The sequence below is a fragment of the Chlorocebus sabaeus genome, chromosome 20, assembly GCF_047675955.1.
Source record: "Chlorocebus sabaeus isolate Y175 chromosome 20, mChlSab1.0.hap1, whole genome shotgun sequence".
In the NCBI taxonomy this organism is placed as follows: Eukaryota; Metazoa; Chordata; class Mammalia; order Primates; family Cercopithecidae; genus Chlorocebus; species Chlorocebus sabaeus.
Window position 1 is genome coordinate 66,585,389 of NC_132923.1, and position 19,970 is coordinate 66,605,358.

A 19,970-nucleotide genomic window follows, 5' to 3' on the forward strand; every position below is an offset into this window, starting at 1 on the left:
GGGCATGGTGGCACATGCCTGTAATCCCAATTACTTGGGAGGCTGAGAAAGGAGAATCACTTGAACCCGGGAGGTGGAGGTTGCAGTGAGCCGAGATCATACCACAGCATTGCAGCCTGGACGACAGAGCGAGACTTCATTTCAACAACAACAACAAATTAAAATATGTTTCATAAAACATTAGTTTCTTTGCATCCATTGAAGTACAGGAGAAAAACCACATTAGTTTCATGGGATATTGAAAGGTATTTAGAAGAAAATAGAGTTTCCAGAGCAAATCAATTTGAAAAATATTAGGTAAATAAAAGTTAAAAAGTTTTCTTTGTTGTGGAACTTGTTAGAAATCTGATATGCTAATATGCATTGTAATGTTTCAAGTTGGGGCATGTGTTGGCCATAGTGGTCAGAGTTCCCCACAGTTATTTGATGTTTGCTCTTTTTCGCAAGTATCTTGACAGACTAGAGTTCTGTGGGATGTATTCTGGGAAACACTTGGTTAGATGACTCAGGATCTGCAAATAATGTTGGTATTTGTTGTTTCTGAATCCTTTTCAAATAGAGTAGACATAACCGATTACATACTGATCCATTAGCATTTTTCCAGTTGTGTACCCTTTTTTTTTTGCTTTTTTTCTTATGATCTTTATGTATGTGTTTGTATAATTCTCTTTTAAAATAACTCAAACAAACTTGAAAGTCTGTTTATATTTTTTATATTTGGTTGCAAAAGAGTGAGATTGGAATATGTAGCGGAAAATAAAACATCTACTTTATACTTAGTGTTTCTTTTTTTTTTTTTTTTTTTTTTTTGGGTTGGAGTCTAACTCTGTTGCCTAGGCTGGAGTGCAGTGGGATGATCTTGGCTCACTGCAACCTCTGCCTCCTGAGTTCAAGCCATTCTCCCACCTCAGCCTCTCTAGTAGTAGCTGGGATTATAGGCGTGTATTACCATGCCAGGCTATTTTTGTATTGTTAGTAGAGATGGGGTTTCACCACGTTGGCCAGGCTGGTCTCGAACTCCTGACCTTAGGTGATTTACCCACCTCGGCCTCCCAAAATGCTGAGATTACAGAACCACCCCGCCTGGCCTACTTAGTGTTCTATATATTGCCTTTACATTATATCATTGTTCAGCCTAGAAAGTCTATTCCCTTTTATCTTTTTTTAAGATACACTCTACCTTTAGTGATTTCATTTAGTAGTAGCTGGGATTACAGGCGTGTGTTACTATGCCCGGCTGATTTTTGTATTGTTAGTGAAGACAGGGTTTCTCCATGTTGGCCAGGCTGGTCTCGAACTTCTGACCTCAGGTGATTTACCCACCTTGGCCTCCGAAAGTACTGAGATTATAGGTGGGAGTCGCCATGCCTGGCCTACTTAGTGTTCTATACATTGCTTTTACATTATATCATTGTTCAGCCTAGATAGTCTATTCTCTTTTATCTTCTTTTAAGATACACTGTACCTTTAGTGATTTCATTGTTGAAGTGCGTGTTCTGTTTGTGTACTTGTCTATAAACACAACAGAATTTCCCAGGGCCTTCAGATAATATTTTGATTGAGGTAAAGAGAATCTTTTATACTTCTACATGCTTGCTTTCTCTCACGCATCTTAACCTACTGAATAACGTTAATTTTTCACCACAGAAACTGATTTTTTTCTGAATTTCTGAGTCCATTGACTAATATTAGTGATGTCACATGGGAGGTTATTGAACTGTGGATTTGGATGGAAATGAAGAAGAATATTATACTTAATTAAGGAAGATTTCAGGAAGTTTTACGAGATGATATAGAAAAAGTAATCTTTAATTCTTAACCTTTTGGTTGAAAACATCAGAGAAAGGTTTTTCAAACCAGTTGCTGCAACTTTTAATTCATTTTCAGTCTTTTCTGGATCTGCAATTTTTAATTTTTTTCCTAAAGTAACTTTAGAATTAATAAGGTTTCTCACTTTAATAACTCTAGATATTCTGTTATTTCCAACTGTCCTATTTTTCTCTTTTTTTTTTTTTTTGGAGACAGAGTCTTGCTCTGTTGCCCAGACTGGAGTGCAGTGGCACGATCTCGGCTCACTGCAAGCTCTGCCTCCTGGGTTCATGCCATTCTCCTGCCTCAGCCTCCCGAGTAGCTGGCTCTATAGGTGCCCGCCACCACGCCTGGCTAATTCTTTGTATTTTTTTTTTAGTAGAGATGGGGTTTCACCGTGTTGGCCAGGATGGTCTTGATCTCCTGACCTCGTGATCCACCCGCCTCGGCCTCCCAAAGTGCTGGGATTACAGGCGTGAGCCATCGCGCCCAGCTAACTGTCCTATTTTTCTCATTGATTCTCTGTATATTTGATCACCTTTGTAGTTCTTACTTATTAATCTGTGATTTCTTTCTGTTTTTCTTTGTTTTTTTGGTTTGTTTGTTTTTTGAGGTGGAGTCTCACCCAGCCTGGAGTGCAGTGGCATGATCTCTGCTTACTGTAATCTCCGCCTCTCGGGTTCAAGCAATTCTCCTACATCAGCCTCCTGAGTGGCCAGGATTACAGGCGCATGCCATAACGTACGGCTAAGTTTTTTATTTTTAGTGCAGACAGGGTTTTGCCATGTTGGCCAGACAGGTATCAAACCCCATACCTCATGATCCGCCCACCTTGACCTCCCAAAGTGCTGGGATTATAGGCATGCACCACTGTTCCTGGTCTAAATGTGTGATTTCTATTCCTCATAATTTGCGTTTTCCACAATCCTCATCTTGACTTCTTCCTGGCACATTTATGCATTCTTTAAGCCTTAGTGCCTAATTGTTAACTACCTTCTTTTCTTATTATTCATTGTTAACATTACCGAGAGAAGACATTTGATTGATCTAATTTTTTTTTTTTTTGAGACGGAATCTTGTCCTGTCACCGAGGCTGGAGTGCAGTGGTGCGATATCGGCTCACTGGAACCTCTGCCCCCTGGTTTCAAACGATTCTCCTGCCTCTGCCTCCTGAGTAGCTGGGATTGCAGGTGTGTGCCACCACCCCTGGCTAATTTTTGTATGTTTAGTACAGCTGGGGTTTCACCATGTTGGTCAGGCTGGTCTCAAACTCCTGACCTCCTGATCCACCCACCTCAGCCTCCTAAAGTCCTGGGATTACAGGTGTGAGCTACTGCACCTGGCCACCAGTTCTTTTTTTTTTTAAATTATAAGACTATGTCATAGGTTATTAGCATATCTATAAGTATCTGATTTTTTGTTAGTTGCTAATCTCTACTTCAGCTGAGTTGTGACTAGTGAGTGAAGGGCATCTGTTCTGCTGGGTCTGTGGCATATCAGAAACATTGTTGACATTTCTAGGATAATATGTAAATCTTATATGAATTCTAAGGTATTGCTTTAGATATTGTTGTACAACTTGCTTTTTAATATTTTTATATTATCTTTTTTTCTTTCTTTCTTTTTTTTTTTTTTGAGACAGAGTCTTGCTTTGTTGCCCAGACTGGTGTGCAGTGATGCAATCTTGGCTTACCACAACCTCCGCCTCCTGAGTTCAAGCGGTTCTCCTGCCTCAGCCTCCTGAGTAGCTGGGACTACAGGCGTGCGCCACCACGCCCAGCTAATTTTTGTATTTTTAGTAGAGACGGGGTTTCACTATGTTGGCCAGGCTGGTCTCGAACTTGTGATCCACCCGCCTCAGCCTCCCAGAGTGCTGGGAGTACAGGTGTGAGCCACTGCTCCTGGCCCATTTTTTTCTTTAATGACTTTTTTTGGTTACTAACACATGTATGTTGAAACAGTTGAAATCATACAATACATAGATATATAAAAACATCATCTCTCTACTTTTTTTCCTGATGTAGTTAACATTTACAGCCTCATGGATATCCTTTCATATTGTATGCTTTACTTACAACACAGACTTTGTCTTCATGGAAGTAGAATCCCTACAGATAGTACTTTGCCATATTTTTCTTTTCTTTCAAAAGTCTACCATGAAATAGCTATAGAAATTTGTAGATATCTTACATGTTTACATTCCCGTATACATGTATACATACAAACATATTTACAAAACCCAGTGGTTTTTTGGGAGATGGGTCCGTTTGTTTGTATTCTTTTTTTAAAAAAATTTTCTTTTTATCTTGGCTGTCATCCCCTCTTCTTATTAATCCCCCTTCCAATAAACATGGTAACGCATGTTAAAACCTGGTAGATATTCTTATATACATTTCTCTATGCTTATTATATAGAAATATTTGTGCATGTGTCTGAACATATATACATTCATGTATGTAGTTTTTTACTCATTCCTTTAATTTATTTATTTAGTTATTTATTTATTGAGTCAGAGTCTCGCTCTGTTGCCGAGGCTGGAGCACAATGGCGCTATCTCGGCTCACTGAGACCTCTGCCTCCAGGCTTCAAGCGATTCTCCTGCCTCAGCCTCTGAGTAGCTGTGATTACAGGCGTGTGCCACCACACCTGGTTACTTTGTGTATTTTTAGTAGAGATGGGGTTTCACCATGTTGGCCAGGCTGGTCTTGAACTCCCGACCTCAGGTGATCTGCCCACCTTGGCCTCCCAAAGTGCTGGGATTATCGGTGTGAGCCACCGCACCTAGGCTTACTCATTGCTTTTTAAACAATGCAATCATTATATACTTTTGTGTTGAGCAGATGAATTGTATCACTTAGCAGTACACCGTGAAAATTCCTTTAAGCCTGTTGGGATGGCTCTAATTGATTCCTTTTTTTGATTTATTTAATTCCTTTATCCTTCTCAATATTTTATTATAAAAAATTTTAAATATACCCCCAAAATTGAAAGATTATCACAACAAACACAAATACTTTCCACATAGACTCAATAATTAACATTGTTTCATATTTTAATTTATCTTTGTATGTTTTATATATATAAATTTTTGTTGTTATTTGTTTGTTTTGTTTGTTTTTGTTTTTGAGCTGGAGTCTCACTCAGTGGCACGGTCTTGGCTCACTGCAACCTCTGCCTTCTGGGTTCAAGCAGTTCTCCTGCCTCAGCCTCCGTAGTAGCTGGGATTACAGGCCAATGCCAACATGCCTAGCTAATTTTTTTGTATTTTAGTAGAGACAGGTTTCACCATGTTGGCCAGGTTGGTCTCGAACTCCTGACCTCAGATGATCTGCCCCCCTCAGCCTCCCAAAGTGTTGGGATTACAGGCGTGAGCCACTGCTCCTGGCCTGTATATATTGTTTTTGTTTTACCATTTGAAACCTAAATGTAGATATTATGACATTTTACTCCCAAATACTTCAGCATGCACCTCTAAGAATACAGACGTTCTCCTTCATAACCGCATTATCATTATCACACCAAGGAAAATTAATGATATCGTTAAAATATCGTGTCATACCCAGTGCATATTGAGATTTCTCCAATTGTTCCCAGAATGTCATTTATAGGTTTTTTTATATTGAAACATGACCCAGTTGAGGGTCACTCATTGCATTTGGTTGTTATGTCTCCTAATCTAGAGCAGTTTGCTCACCTTTTCCCCAACTTTGTTTCCAACTTTTTTGAAAAGTCTTGACCAGTTAACTTGTAGAACGTCCTTTCTCTCAGATTTGCCTGATCATTTTCTCTCCATGTTTCTTAACCTGTTCTTTATCCTTTGTTTTTTCTGTGAATTGAAAATTAGCTATAGAGGCTTTATTAGATTCAGGTTAAACATTTCTGGATAGAATACTTCATAGGTGAAATTAGGAACTTTACATATATCACATTGGAAACACACAATACTAGATTATTTCATTGTTAATTGCCACTAAGTTAGATAGTTTAAGTGATGATCTTCAAACATATCCATTGTAAAGGAACATTTTTCTGTTTGTTATTAGTAAATATTCTTGGGACAATACTTCGGTTGCATGTGAATATCCTATTCCCAGCATAAAGCCTTTTACCTACTGGCTTTAGCGTTCAATAAAGACCTTTGCCTAAACCGGTTACATGGGGTTTTATGTTAAATTACATGGGTATTATGTTAAGTTTTCTAATTTTATCATTTATTCTACATTTATTAGGTAGCATTGCATTATTCTGTAAGTAAGAACTTACTGCCCTCCCTTTTATTTCTTGATGTTGTTATGGGCTTATCAGTTTTTTTTTTTCAATGTGTTACAACTAGTTAGCCATTATTCTTTTTGATGCTAAATTTCCCAAATTTGGCTCACCATTCAAGCTAGCTTCTCTGTACTTTTGATATGACTCTAGTCTTAAAAAATGACTGTATATTATTACTGTAATGTAGATGCAACATGCCTATTATTGCCCTACTGTGGACATTCACTTTGTTTCCAGTATAATTGCCATACAAACAACACTAAAATAAACATTCGTTTATTTTCTTATATACCTATTTATATGTATAGGTATATAAGAATACCTATATTTTTATATACTGTTACTAGATTGAAACACTGCTATGAAATTTCTGTATTTATTTTACATTATTGTAATAAAGTTCCCTGTAAGTATATTTATTTCCTCTATCACTAGGAATAGTGCTAATTTGTTCTCCACCTTAGCCAACCCACATTACACTGTCTTGACACTCTTCTTTTAAAGCACTTATCATTATCTTGCATTATTTTTCTTTTCTAGTTATTAATTTACATGTTATATTCCAACATAGGAATTGTGCTCTTCGATAGCAATACCTTATCTAGTACCTGGTATTTAGAAATTGCATATAATGGACATTTGGTAAATATTTGCTGAATTATTGATTGAATGAATGGATGGATGGCTGTCTTTTTTTTTTTTTTTTTTTGAGAAAGAGTTTGGCTCTTGTTGCCCAGGCTGGAGTGCAATGGTGCAATCTCGGCTCACTGCAACCTCTGCCTCCCAGGTTCAAGCGATTCTCCTGCCTCAGCTTCCTGAGTAACTGGGATTACAGGCATGCGCCACCATGCTCAGATAATTTTGTATTTTTAGTAGAGATAGTATTTCTCCATGTTGGTCAGGCTGATCTGGAACTCCCAACCTCAGGTGATCGGCCCACTTCGGCCTTCCAAAGTGTTGGGATTACAGGCGTGAGCCACCGCGCCCGGCGTGGGCCTCAGTTTTAACTTTTTTCCTGTTAAATAAACTTTATTTTATTTTAAGATGGAGTCTTGGCTGTGTTACGCAGGGTGGAATATAGTGACGCAATCTCGGCTCACTGTAACCTCTGTCTCCCGGGTTCAAGCGATTCTCCTGCCTCAGCCTCCCAATTTGCCGGGACTACAGGCGCATACCACCATGCCTGGCTAATTTTTTGTATTTTTAGTAGAGACGGGGTTTCACCGTGTTAGCCAGGATGGTCTTGATATCCTGACTTCGTGATCTGCCTGAGTCGGCCTGCCAAAGTGCTGGCATTACAGGCATGAGCTGCTGCGCCCGGCCAACTTTTTATTTTTAATTAAAGAAAAAGTTTTCTCAACCTATAGAAAGGTCTATACCTTAGACTTCTTTTGATTATTTGAAAAACTATCTAGATTTGTCGTTGTATCATAAGCCGAGTTTTGCCCCTTTTTTGAACATTTTTCCAAACAATAAAAATTATAAAATTTGAAAAATAAGTGTTTATAGGAAACATTACTGACTCTTTTTGAAAGCACTTTTGTTTTTGAAATAAAAAATGAACTTTCTATTTGACATTATGGACATAAAAATCCTCTTTTGGGTTTTACTAGCTGATAGATATTTGCATGTAAATCACTCTTGAAGTTTTTGGGTTATCTTTTAGAGTATGAAAACATGAAAAAAATACTCTTGGGAACAATTATTAGGGAACATGATACCTTCTTTGCAGAGAGATCCAATTTACTTTTAGGTAGTAGAATGGGTACTTTTTAAATCTAGGGATCTGAAATTACCTGGTTTAGTTAGATACACAGGAATTTTTCAAATTACATAATTCTACATGGTACAGTGTTTATTTCATCTATTTATGTTAATTTGGTATTTTAAACTTTTATATATTTATATTTAGAGATTCTAAAAATTGCATGATGTTTGATATTATTACTACTTTATTTTGCAGAATGTGCCCATTTACTTTTGGCTCACAATGCTCCAGTCAAGGTGAAAAATGCTCAGGGATGGAGCCCTCTGGCGGAAGCCATCAGCTATGGAGATAGACAGATGAGTAAGCAATATGAATTACTGTTGTTGATGTATCTTCTAAAAATATGAAGTCATGTATTTGAAATATTCTTCATTCAATTTAACTTTCCATGATATGACCATTTGCAATTATATATAAACTTACATATGAATTATTTATGACTTAGGAACTTGAACATTGGGTGGTACACAGAAAGAATTGAGGAATCACGTTTAAAATTATGAATTTTTTTCTTTTGCAGCATTCTACCTTACTGATGTTCTCTGATTTTTTTTTTTATTCATCCATAATACAGGATTTAAAAAAATGAATAACCTGACTGTCCTTTTTGGCAACTGCTTAATTATTTAGGCCATTATTGGAACTAAAAATAACCATAGTGTTACAATAGTTACCTGCTTTAGTTGGTAGGTATAGATTTTGCTGGAAGCAAGGAAGAAGACTGTCTCTATTTTGTTTTAGTCATTAAAAGAGTATTTCCAAAACATGTTGTATTCTTTTTGATAATATGCTGAATGTTCAGTTATTCCAGTCTCCTTCCTCCTACCCGTAATTTTTTTCAACTTCACATACAGATCTTATTTTTGTCAAGTATATCTCAGTAGTGGAAAATTCTACAAAACTTAATCTGGACGAATGGGAATATTATCTTGCTGATAATATTATCTTTATAGTTTTAGGCTGTAAATGATTAAATCTAACTTTGTGGAAAGAAATAAAAAACGTTGGCAGCTTTATTAAAGAAATGCGTAATGTGGAACTCTTCTAGGATGTTACATAGATTCAGTCTTATTTTGATGCTATGTTTTGGGCTCTTCTGGGCACTTAAGATTTGGCAGGCTGGGCGCAGTGGCTCAGGCCTGTAATCCCAGCACTTTTGGGAGGCCAAGGCGGGAGGATCACCTGAGGTCAGGAGTTCACCACCAGCCTGGCCAACGTGGTGAAACCCCGTCTCCACTAAAAATACAAAAAAATAGCTGGGCATGGTGGTGGGCGCCTGTAATCTCAGCTACTCAGGAGGCTGAGGCAAGAGAATCGCTTGAGCCCAGGAGGTGGAGGTTGCAGTGAGCGGAGATCGCGCCATTGCACTCCAGCCCAGGTGACAAGAGCAAGACTCCGTCCCAAAAAAAAAAAAAAAAAAATTATTTAGCTGTATATTCTACAATGGCACAATCTTGGCTCACTGCAACCTCCACCTCCCACGTTCAAGGGGTTTTCCTGCCTCAGCCTCCGAAGTAGCTGGGATCACAGGCGCTTGCCACCACGCTCGGCTAATTTTTGTATTTTTGGCAGAGACGGGGTTTCACCATGTTAGTCAGGCTGGTCTCAAACTCCTGACCTCGTGATCTGCCCGCCTCGGCCTCCCAAAGTGCCAGGATTACAGGCATGAGCCACTGTGCTCAGCCTATAAACAACTTTTAATGGTGAAGTTATATTTGGGTCTAAGATTTACTGAGATAAAATTGTAATATTTTAACAACTAAAATGAGTGTATTTTTTTTTTTTATTATTTGTTATACATTGACAGTTGTCCTTTCTGGGCATATATCAGGAGACTCTCATGAGAGCAAGAAACAATACTAATCCTAGAACTATTTCAAGGAAAAGATAAAAAATGTACAAATCCCAAAGAAGGTGATAATAAGAGTTGCAACAACTGGTCTGAAAAAACTTCCTTTGATTTTTCTAACTAATTAACAGAGTGGAGAGGAAAGCAGATTGGCTTCTGGGTTTCTGTCTAGTATGACTTTTGTGACTTTCAATTAATCTTTTTTTTTTTTTTTTTTTTTTTTTTGAGATGGAGTTCCGCTCTTGTTGCCCAGGCTGGAGTGCAATGGCGGGATCTAGGCTCACCAGCAAACTCTGCCTCCCAGGTTCAGGCGATTCTCCTGCCCCAGTAGCTGGGATTATAGGCATGTATCACCACACCTGGCTAATTTTGTATTTTTAGTAGAGATGGGGTTTCTCCATGTTGGTCAGGCTGGTCTCAAACTCCTGACCTCAGGTGATCCACCAGCCTCGGCCTCCCAAAATGCTGGGATTACAGGTGTGAGCCACTGCACTCGGCCTCAAGGATTCTTTTATTCAGAATCAGTATTTACTGAGTCCTTACTATAAAACATGTGTGCATATTAAGATGTGGAGAATAAAATACCTCGTCTCTTCTGTTTAAGAATTCATAATTATTGGGAAGGCCAATAAACAAAATTATCATGGAAAATTAGTTAAAGGATATTTAACAATCAATTTAAAGGTAAAAGATTGAGGCTCAGATAGTTGAGATCTGTTCTTAAAGTGATTTTCTTAGGTAGAGTGATATCTTAGCCATTCTAAATAATACCCCATTGACTATTATTATGTAATTATATAGCCATAATTGCTCAGTGTTGATATTTTCATTACTTTCCATCACATGAAACAAATACTTAACTGCTAACTTAAAGGATAATTAATTGAATAACTCTTACAGTGCATATTTAGAAATATTAATATAAATGTATAATGGTGTTAAACATGTTCTGTACTTATTTTTATTTATTTATTTATTTTTGAGGCCGAGTTCCTGTGATTCTCATGCCTTAGCCTCCCGAGTAGCCAGGACTACAGGTGCCTGCCACCGCACCTGGCTAATTTTTGAATTGTTAGTAGAGATGGGGTTTTACCATGTTGGCCAGGCTGGTCTCGAACTCCTGACCTCAGGTAATCCACTTGCCTTGGCCTCCCAAAGTGCTGGGATTACAGGCGTTAGCCACCACACCTGGCTATGTCTGTACTTTGAAATTATCTTAAGCACTGTGATTAAGTTTTTGATTTTTTAGCTTGTGTTACATTAACATTTTCTGGGCTCAGAAAATTATGTTTTTTGAGAAATCAGAGATAATCTAATATTATTAATTATTGGCAAAACTTTGTCACCTATTTGTCCATTTTTTCTGATTTCTGATAATTTTGCTAACATTCTTGTACCACAAAACAGACAATGCAAACTACTTGTCAGAAACTAGAATCATTTCACTAATAAATAATAAAATTTCAAGATTATATTGCTTTTGTGCCTTATTACCTGGTAAACAGTGATCAGCCCAGACCAGTGTGAGACAGAGATATGGATACAAGTAAAAAGCCTTTTTTTCCCCACAATTTATCCCTCACCCATGGTCCCTAGCTTTCTCTGATCTAGACAGCTCTGGTTTCTTTATGCACTCTGGTATCTAGTTGTGTTTTGTCTCTCCAGAAGTTGCTCACAGTTTGTGTGCAGATTTATGTCATGGTATACTTATGTTATGGTAGCTTTGGGGATTCTATCGGCCTTTGTCTTTTTTTTGTGGCACATCAAAGGTTAATGTGGTGTGAGAGACAGCAATTCATACTGGTTTACAGTCTTACATTGAACTAGAGGTCTTCATTTAGCCTTGGGCTTTCCTCAACTTTTAGAGTAGCTTAAGTTCTTCTTGTTTTACATTTTCAAAGTGGTTTAGTCTTTTCCTTTGCAATATGTTGCATACTTCTTATTAATTTTTCAGTATGTGTTCCCTACTCTGTATATCTTGATAATATAAGCTTCGTGAGACTTCAAGTCATGCATATGTTGTCTTATTCACCCCTTTATCTCTGGTACAATATTTGTTTAATGAATTAATGAAGAGATGAATAAAAACTGCAAAGAAAATTTGAGACTATGTATCAAGAATCAAAATTTTTCTTGAAAGTATTATATTAGATGCCAGTAATCCTAGCACTTTGGGAGGCCAAAGCAGGCAGATTGCTTGAGCCTGGGAAACACAGGGGGACCCCAACACTGCAAAAAGTACAAAAATTAGCTGGTGTGGTAATGTGTGCTTATAGTCCCAGCTACGTGGGAGCCTGAGGTAGGAGAATTGCTTGAACCTGGGAGGCGGAGGTAGCAGTGAGCTGAGATCACGCCACTGCACTCCAACCTGGACCAGAGTGAGACTCTGTCTAAAAAAAAAAAAGAAAAAAGTAAAGAATTATAGTAGTAGGACTTTTACTTATCACAGCTCTCCTGAGTTTTCAAAACTTTATAATGTTTTTTCTTATAAGAAAATGATGACATTCATTGTAGAAAATTAGGAATTATAGGGGGAAAAAAAGAAAATAATATCACTCACAGATAACCACTGTTGGGTCAGGTGCAGTGGGGCATGCCTATAATACCAACACTTTGGGAGGCTGAGACAGGTGGGTCGCTTGAGCCAGGAGTTCAAGACTAGCCTAAGCAACATGGCAAAAACCTGTCTCTACAAAAAAACACAAAAATTAGCCAGGCATGTTGGTGTGCACGTGTGGTCCCAGCTTCTTGGGAGCTGAGATGGGAGGATCCACTTGAGCCTGGGAGGCTGAGGCTGTGGTGAGTCGACATTGTGCCACTGTACTCCAGCCTGGAGCCCGGGACAAAGCGAGACCCTGTCTCAAGAAAAAAAAAAAAAAAAAAGACAACCACGGTTAATATTTTGTTATATATTAGTTTCATCTTCTGGTCATATTATTCTCTACATAAAATTCTTTAAAACTTCCTGTTCTGAGGACAAAGACTAAAATTGCTAATTTTGTTTATGAGGTCCAGTATGATAGTATCACTTCTTTGTCTCCTTCCTCATCTTGTTCTTTCCGTCTGGCTTTCTATGTGTCAGCTGGGCTGGCGTTTTGGTTTCTCATAGTCCTCATACTTATATATCCCCCTCTTTTTGTCACAGCTCTTTAAGATTCTTCAGATCTCAGCTCAAGTACAAGGAAATTTTCTCTGCTCATATACTGTGTCAGAACTCTGCCCATTCCCTTTAGGCAGAGTGTATGAGGCCAGGAGTTGTCTATTTGTGTTCTAAATACCTACTGGATGTGTCAGAAACATAGTCAGGATGTGCCATTAACTATGATGTTGAGGAAATCATCCTACTTTAGGGAGAGAGACCAGTGAATATTCTGTGGCATTCTGAAGTATTTACAAAGTCCTGGGGGAAACAGATGAGTGGAAAAGTTATTCAGGTTTTTAGCAAGGTGTTTGGTTCTTAAAACTGTCTCGAAGGATTTTAGGAGCTAAAAAGGTGGGTGAAGACATTCTACTCTGCGAGAGTGGAATGTGTATAAAGCATGGAAATGTAAAAAAACAAGGCATATGCTAGGGAACAATATGTATTTGGCTTCTTTGTTTTTTTTTTTTTTTTGAGATGGAGTTTCCCTCTTGTTGCTCAGGGTGGAGTGCAATGGTGCGATCTTGGCTCTCTGCAGCCTCTGCCTCTCAGGTTCAGCAATTCTCCTGCCCCAGCCTCCTGAGTACCTGGGATTACAGGTACTTGCCACCATGCCCAGCTATTTTTTTTTTAATTTTTAGTAGAGACGGAGTTTCACTATGTTGGCCAGGCTGGTCTCGAACTCCTGACCTCAGGCAGTCCACCTGACTCGGCCTTCCAAAGTACTGAGATTATAGGCGTGAGCCACTGTGCCCCTGTATTTGGCTTCTTAATGATACATGGCAAAGATGGATGAAGGGGCAAAGACCAGTGTTGGGAAATGAAGTTGTAGTGATAAAGGGACCACATTGGTATCAGCTTTATGTACTATTCAAGATTTCAATCTCAATTTCTGGTCTCTGCAAAAGCCTGGAAGACTTCAAAGCAGGGACTGATATTATTAGATAAGTGAAAAGACGTTTTTTTTTTTTTTTTTTTGAGCCTGTCGCCCAGGCTGGAGTGCAGTGGCCGGATCTCAGCTCACTGCAAGCTTCGCCTCCCGGGTTCACGCCATTCTCCTGCCTCAGCCTCCCGAGTAGCTGGGACTATAGGCGCCCGCCACCTCGCCCGGCTAGTTTTTTTTTTTGTATTTTTTAGTAGAGACGGGGTTTCACCGTGTTAGCCAGGATGGTCTCGATCTCCTGACCTCGTGATCTGCCCGTCTCGGCCTCCCGAAGTGCTGGGATTACAGGCGTGAGCCACCGCGCCCGGCATGAAAAGACTTTCTAATTAATACAGTGGAGTCAGGGAGGCAAGAGATATTTAGAAGAAAACATTTTTGGAACAAATGAGTTAAGCTTGACTTAAAGACATAGTGTTTTTAGAGAAGAAAGGTATAGATTAGAAAGTAATTAAAAGAAAGATTTAGCTGGGTGTGGTGGCTCATGCCTGTAATCCCAGCACTTTGGGAGGCTGAGGTGGGCGGATCACGAGGTCAAGAGATCTAGACCATCCTGGCCAACATGGTGAAACCCCCTCTCTACTAAAAATACAAAAATTAGCTGGGCGTGGTGGTGCGCACCTGTAGTCCCAGCTACTCTGGAGGCTGAGGCAGGAGAATAGCTTGAACCCGAGAGGCAGAGGTTGCAGTGAGCTGAGATCGTGCCACTGCATTCCAGCCTGGTGACAGAGCAGGACTCCGTCTCAAAAAAAAAAAAAAAAAAAAAAAAAAAAAATTAACAGAATGGATTATCTCTTGGATATAGGTAATGATAGAATGATTCAGAGTAACTCTAAGGTCTCTATTATGGATTGATGGTGATTTCACTAATTAATTCATATGTAGACTATAGGAGCAAGAGCAGTATGGTCTTTAATTTGTGTTAGATTTGTTGGGTTTGAATCAGCTGTAGCACATCAGGTAGAATTGTCCAAGTGGGAAGCAGGAAATAGATTGGAGCTTAGAAGGAAGATGAGTGCAAAAGATGCAGATTTAAGTAATACTTGGAGCAGTAGGGCATAGTCCAAAACTTTTACGTCAAACTGTAAACTTCAGTTGGAGAAGGAGGAATGAGAAAGTAAAATTATTTGCGGTTTATGGACTTTTGCATTTGAGTCTTTGTATGAATTCTCTTATCACCTAAATCCTCTAAAGCTAATTTTATCTTCATTATTAATCAGTATTAGTAAAATTCTTACAATATGGGAATGCAAATACTGCAATACTGCTGCCTAAAAAGGGTACTGGTAATTTTGTGTAATTGCTTTCTGAATGTTTGTGCATCCATAAGAAGTTTGAGTTTCTGGTATTTTTCAATATGAAGTCTTATATAGAAAAGGGAATCTCTTTGCATATGTTATTATACTGTGCTTATATACAGTGGTTGCCATAACCTTTTTAATAATGTTTAGTCGTTATTTATTGAATGCCTTCAGTCAGTTACAATTATATTTAGTTAACAAAATCAGGCTGATAAAAAAATATATAGCCTCTGCTTTTTATTGAAAGACCCTTTCTATCTAGGAATTGAATTCTTTTCATTCTCTACATTCAACTAAGGTCCATTTCAATCTGAAGGTAGATTGAATAAGATTTATTAAGGTACTTGAGCTTATAGTGGAAAACAATGACCATTAAAAAGAATTTTACTACATTTGGGTAATGTAACTTTGACATTAAAGTTAAATATAATGAACAGGAAGGTTTGTCAGATTCATACGAACTTGAATCTGTAAATGATTATCTAAGTCATTGATTGTCAGACTTTTTGGATTTCACAGACCAGAAAAAATTTTTTTACTGGTGATTGATATAGGGAATCTAACTTTTTCATTTTAGACTATCAGAACTTTATTAAAAAGATAACTACTGTCTTTTTTGATCCACATTTTATTTTTAAAAAAGATATTTGAAACCAAAAGTAGGAAGAATAGTCTTTTAAAAATTTATTAAGAAAAAACTCATTCTAGTACACATTTTTTCTCATTTTCTGCGTATCATTGGAAACTCAAACAATTGGGCACAGAAATGTAGGTTCGTATTTGGGAACTACTGATTTAGGTCACTGAGCTAATAAATGGTAGAACTGAAACTGGGTCCTATGTTTCCTGATTTCTGTGTCTCAGTTTTTATTATTTTGAGACACCTTCAGTAATTTAAACATTGTTCTTTGATTTTTGGCTTTTTAAAATATATTGGAATTTAGTTAGACCTGTAGTTAAAAATAAGAAGAGCTCCTACTATTTTTATATCCTTCCCTAGATTTTTCCTAATTTTGGGCCTATGTGGACGAAAAAAAATCTGGTCCAAGCTTTCACTACTTTCTTTTTTTATTCGCCTTCTGCTTCTGCGTTCCACGTGGGACTTGAAGTGGTTTATAAGAATGCATACTGTGAAAGAGTAAAAATAATTTACTGATTTTTAAAAAGCCCTCAGAACGCATATGTATATGAAAAATATGTTAGAATCAGGAGGAAATTAGCATGTATTGATGTATATATTTCCCCCAATGCACATTTTTCCATGTTCTTATTTTTTCTATGTTTATTTCATTCCAGTCTAATATTTTTTCTTATTTTGATAAATGTTAAGGATTAATTGATTGATTTTTGCCAGTGAATTTTAGACCTTCATTCTAACAGATAAAAATTGTGTTTAGTTAATTGCAGGCACAGTGTCTTGCTCGGTCACCCAGGTTGGAGTGCAGTGGTCATAGCTTACTACAGCCTCAAACTCTTGGGCACAACCAGTCCTCCTGCTTTAGCCTCCCAAGTAGCTAGGACCACAGGTACACACCATCAAGCCCTGGCTAAATTTTTTTTTTTTTTTTTTTTTTAAAATAGAGATGGGGTCTCACTATGTTTCCCAGGCTGGTCTCGAACCCCTGGGCTCAAGTGATCCTCTCACCTTAACCTCCTGAGTAGCTGGGACTACAGGGGCAGGCCACTGTGTCCTTACTTCTATTCTTACTTGACAAAGGAGAGGGAAAAAAAAGGAAGTTTAGAGAAATTAGGTAGTAACTTGTCCAAGTTTACACACAACCACTAAATGGTAAAGCTGGGTTTTGAATTTTAGCAATGTGCTTAAATCTCAGTCTCTTAGTAATTGAAAATATACTGTGGAGGACTTTAGGCTTTCTTAGATTCAGAAGTTCTTTTTCCAGATACAATAAGATTCGTTTTTGTGTTTTTTATACTGTGCTGGTAGTATGTGAAGGTACATCCTCCAGTGAAAAAAGAACAGATACACCTGGTAACAATTATAGGTAATTATATGTTTTTAGAAAAGTGGCTTCCAGTGGGATTTTTGAGATCTGTTGTTTTTGAGATCTTCCTTGAGGTCAGTGTTCTATTAGGATATTGCATCATTTGAATGAGTTTGGTTATCTTGGCACAGTTAGGTAAATCCTTACTGATAATTAAAAACTAGTAAAAGCTAGTGTGAATATGGTGTAGGTTGATGTTGAAATATCTCTTCTCATTATTCTTTGGGGATCATACCAGTTTTATTAAACTTACTTACTAACTTATTCTATCTATATAGGTCCCATGTTCTCTGGCTTCTGTGTCTCAGCTTCTTTTACTATTCCAAGAGACCTTCAGTAATTTAAACATTGCTCTTTGATTTTTGGCCTTTCAAAATGTATTGTGGTTGTAGATACACACACACACATATACACACACATGCATGTGCGCATATGTGTACATGTATTATCTATATGTGTAATAAGCCAGTGGTGTTTTTATTGCATGATGAAAATTTAAATTAGTTATTTTTAAAATTTAAACTTTAGTTACAGCTCTTTTGAGGAAGCTTAAGCAGCAATCCAGGGAAAGTGTTGAAGAAAAACGACCTCGATTATTAAAAGCCCTGAAAGAGGTAAGCTATATTTCTTTGTTTATTTTGCACCTTGGGAGTAATTATAAGTGTAGTTTTAAGCATTTTTTTCTTAAAACAATTGAAATTCTCACTTATTAAGGGCCAAAATATGGCAAAAAATTATACCTAAATTACGTAATAATTATAGTGTATAAATGTGATCTTCTACACCTCACTATGAACTAGGAAGATAAAGATTTATTACTTTCAATAAATTAGATAAGAGGTCTAAAGAGAAAAAAGGAGATAAGTCATAGTTAATGGCAATAATTTTCCTTTGCCTTTGAATTAGAAGATTCTCTAGAGCTAAAGCCATTGCTACTAGAAGTGGCAGGCTATTTTATTTTTATTTATTTATTTATTTTGAGACAGCACCTCACTCTGTCGCCAGCTAATTTTTTGTATTTTTAGTAGAGATGGGGTTTTGCCATGTTGCCTAGGCTGGTCTCAAACTCCTGAGCGCAAGCAATCCACCTGCCTCAGCCTCCTAGAGTGCTGGGATTATAGGCGTGAGCCACCGTGTGAGCCAGCCTGTATATTCTTTATATAACAAAAACTCTTTTTATCTGTCCTACGTCCTTGTGGTAAGAGCTGCATATGCTGGCACAAAAAAGAGAGTGGTTTGTTTTCTGTTGTTACTGTCTTCCTCTGTATTTCTGCTGCCTCAAAGAACTGTGGGAGAAAGATTAGACCTGTCATGATGTTATGGTGATAGCTTGTCTCTGTTAGTCGTGCTTTTTTTCTTTTTTTTCTTTTTAAAGATCTGAAGAAATAAAGAAAAAGCCAGAAAAATGTTTTACTTGTGTTGCAATGATTTCTACTATTAACATTCACTTTTATCACTTTTTGAAAAAGAAAGACTAACTTGTTGATGTTGCTATATTTCTAATACTCTACTTCTATTTAGAATATATACTCTTCACAGTTACAATCTTTGGTGTTTAACTTCTGATTTGCAAAATAAAAATTTTTTTTCGGCTGGGCATGGTGACTCATGCTGTAAACCCAGCACTTTGGGAGGCCGAGGTGGGTGGATCACCTGAGGTCAGGAGTTCGAGCCTAGCATGACCAAAAAGGTGAAACCCTGTCTCTACTAAAAATTAAAAAAAAAAATTAGCCAGGCGTGGTGGCAGGCGCCTGTAGTCCCAGCTACTTGGGAGACTGGGACAGGAGAATTGCTTGAACCCAGGAGGCAGAGGTTGCAGTGAGCCAAGATCATGCCACTGTACTCCAACCTGGGCAATGGAGTTAGACTGTGTCTCAAAAAAAATAAAAAAATTTTTTCATAGATATTATATGATGACATGTTTCAGAATTTATAAACTTGTATTATCCCTTTACAGAAAAATATTTTCTATTACAATGGGCCATTTTTTAAATGCCATCATGAGGCTATACAAATAATCATTTTGGTAGTAATATTTAATAACACTTCTAAAGTTAACTATTTAAAAAATAATATTTATTGTTATTGTTATTTTGTTTATACTGGGAAGTGTAATATGTGTTGATAGAAATTTAAATGCTTACCAGTTTCAGATATGTTACTATGTAATTAAAATATTCTTATAAAGTATATAGGTGCATGTTTTCCTTTGTAATTAAGTATAGTAATGCATGTATTATAATGTTTTAAGGAATAGCCATATTTTTTCTATCAAATTCCAAACATTAAAGTTAATATTTTATCATCTTCTATTTCTGACTAGAGACCTTTGATGATAAAAGATTTTTTAAAACATAAGAGCTGTTAACTAAGGTGCATTTAGTAATTATTCATATTTCATTTTTCAGCTAGGTGACTTTTATCTAGAACTTCACTGGGATTTTCAAAGCTGGGGTAAGAGTATGCTATGTTTTACTATAAAATATGTACTCATGCAGAAATGCAAGTACAAAAATACGTATCATATAGAAATGTTAAGATAATAAATTTAATACTTGCTGTGAGGAAAAGTATTTTTCGTGACATTGACTGTGATCGTTATAAAGCCCTATAATATTTAATTATTCCAAATTGATTAGTAACTTTAATAAATCTTTTTTTTTTTTTTTTTCTTTTTGAGACAAGTTCTTACTGTTGCACTGGCTGGAGTGCAGTAGTACAATCATAGCTTGGGCTCAAGCAATCCTCCCCGCTCAGCCTCCTGAGTAGCTAGGACCGCAGGCACATGCCATCACACCTGGCTAATTATTTCTGTTTTTTGTAGAGATGGAATCTCACTTTGTTTCCCAGGCTGGTCTAGAACACCTGGGCTCAAGCAATCCTCCTACCTCG

General features: G+C 37.3%; 1 protein-coding gene across 2 annotated transcripts in view; it reads left to right on the top strand.

Annotated features, from left to right (window-relative positions):
• ANKRD13C (ankyrin repeat domain 13C) overlaps window positions 1-19,970 on the top strand; it is an 88,368-nt gene that overhangs the window by 23,723 nt on the left and 44,675 nt on the right. For both annotated transcript variants that reach the window (XM_007978310.3, XM_007978311.3), the window contains exons 3-5: window positions 8,042-8,146; window positions 17,607-17,692; window positions 19,487-19,532. In XM_007978310.3, coding sequence (XP_007976501.2) covers window positions 8,042-8,146; window positions 17,607-17,692; window positions 19,487-19,532 — 237 coding nt within the window. The remainder of the gene's footprint in view (window positions 1-8,041; window positions 8,147-17,606; window positions 17,693-19,486; window positions 19,533-19,970) is intronic.